Source organism: Pteropus vampyrus, unplaced genomic scaffold (assembly GCF_000151845.1).
Source record: "Pteropus vampyrus isolate Shadow unplaced genomic scaffold, Pvam_2.0 Scaffold250, whole genome shotgun sequence".
Taxonomy (NCBI): domain Eukaryota; kingdom Metazoa; phylum Chordata; class Mammalia; order Chiroptera; family Pteropodidae; genus Pteropus; species Pteropus vampyrus.
Window position 1 is genome coordinate 1138568 of NW_011889031.1, and position 345 is coordinate 1138912.

The 345-nt window shown below is 68.4% G+C and overlaps 1 protein-coding gene across 1 annotated transcript in view; it reads right to left on the reverse strand.

Moving 5' to 3' along the window:
- Positions 1 to 345, reverse strand: part of FGF21 (fibroblast growth factor 21) — a 5228-nt gene that overhangs the window by 3332 nt on the left and 1551 nt on the right. Inside the window, exon 2 of the mRNA XM_011374624.2 lies at positions 7 to 78. Within this exon, the coding sequence (XP_011372926.1) occupies positions 7 to 78 (72 nt within the window). The remainder of the gene's footprint in view (positions 1 to 6; positions 79 to 345) is intronic.

Below are 345 nucleotides of genomic sequence, written 5' to 3' on the forward strand. Positions count from 1 at the left end.
TCTGGCACAGGAATCTGGACGTCTTGACTCCCAAGACTTGAATTACGCCTGGCTTCAGGGCCTTGAGCTCCAAGAGACCTGAAGGCAGAAAGTGGCGAGGGGCTCAGACGGCCTTTCCCAGCCCCTCCTCCCTCAGACCCGGGGGTCCGGGCCCCTAGCCCCTCCTCCCTGAGACCCGGGGGTCTGGGCCCCCAGCCCCTCCTCCCTCAGACCGGGAGTTCTAGGCCCCCAGCCCCTCCTCCCTGAAACCCGGGGGTCCGGGCCCCCAGCCCCTCCTCCCTCAGACCTGGGGGTCCCCACCTCCAGCTCCTCCTCCCTCTGGCCCAGGTCCTGCCCCACACTCAC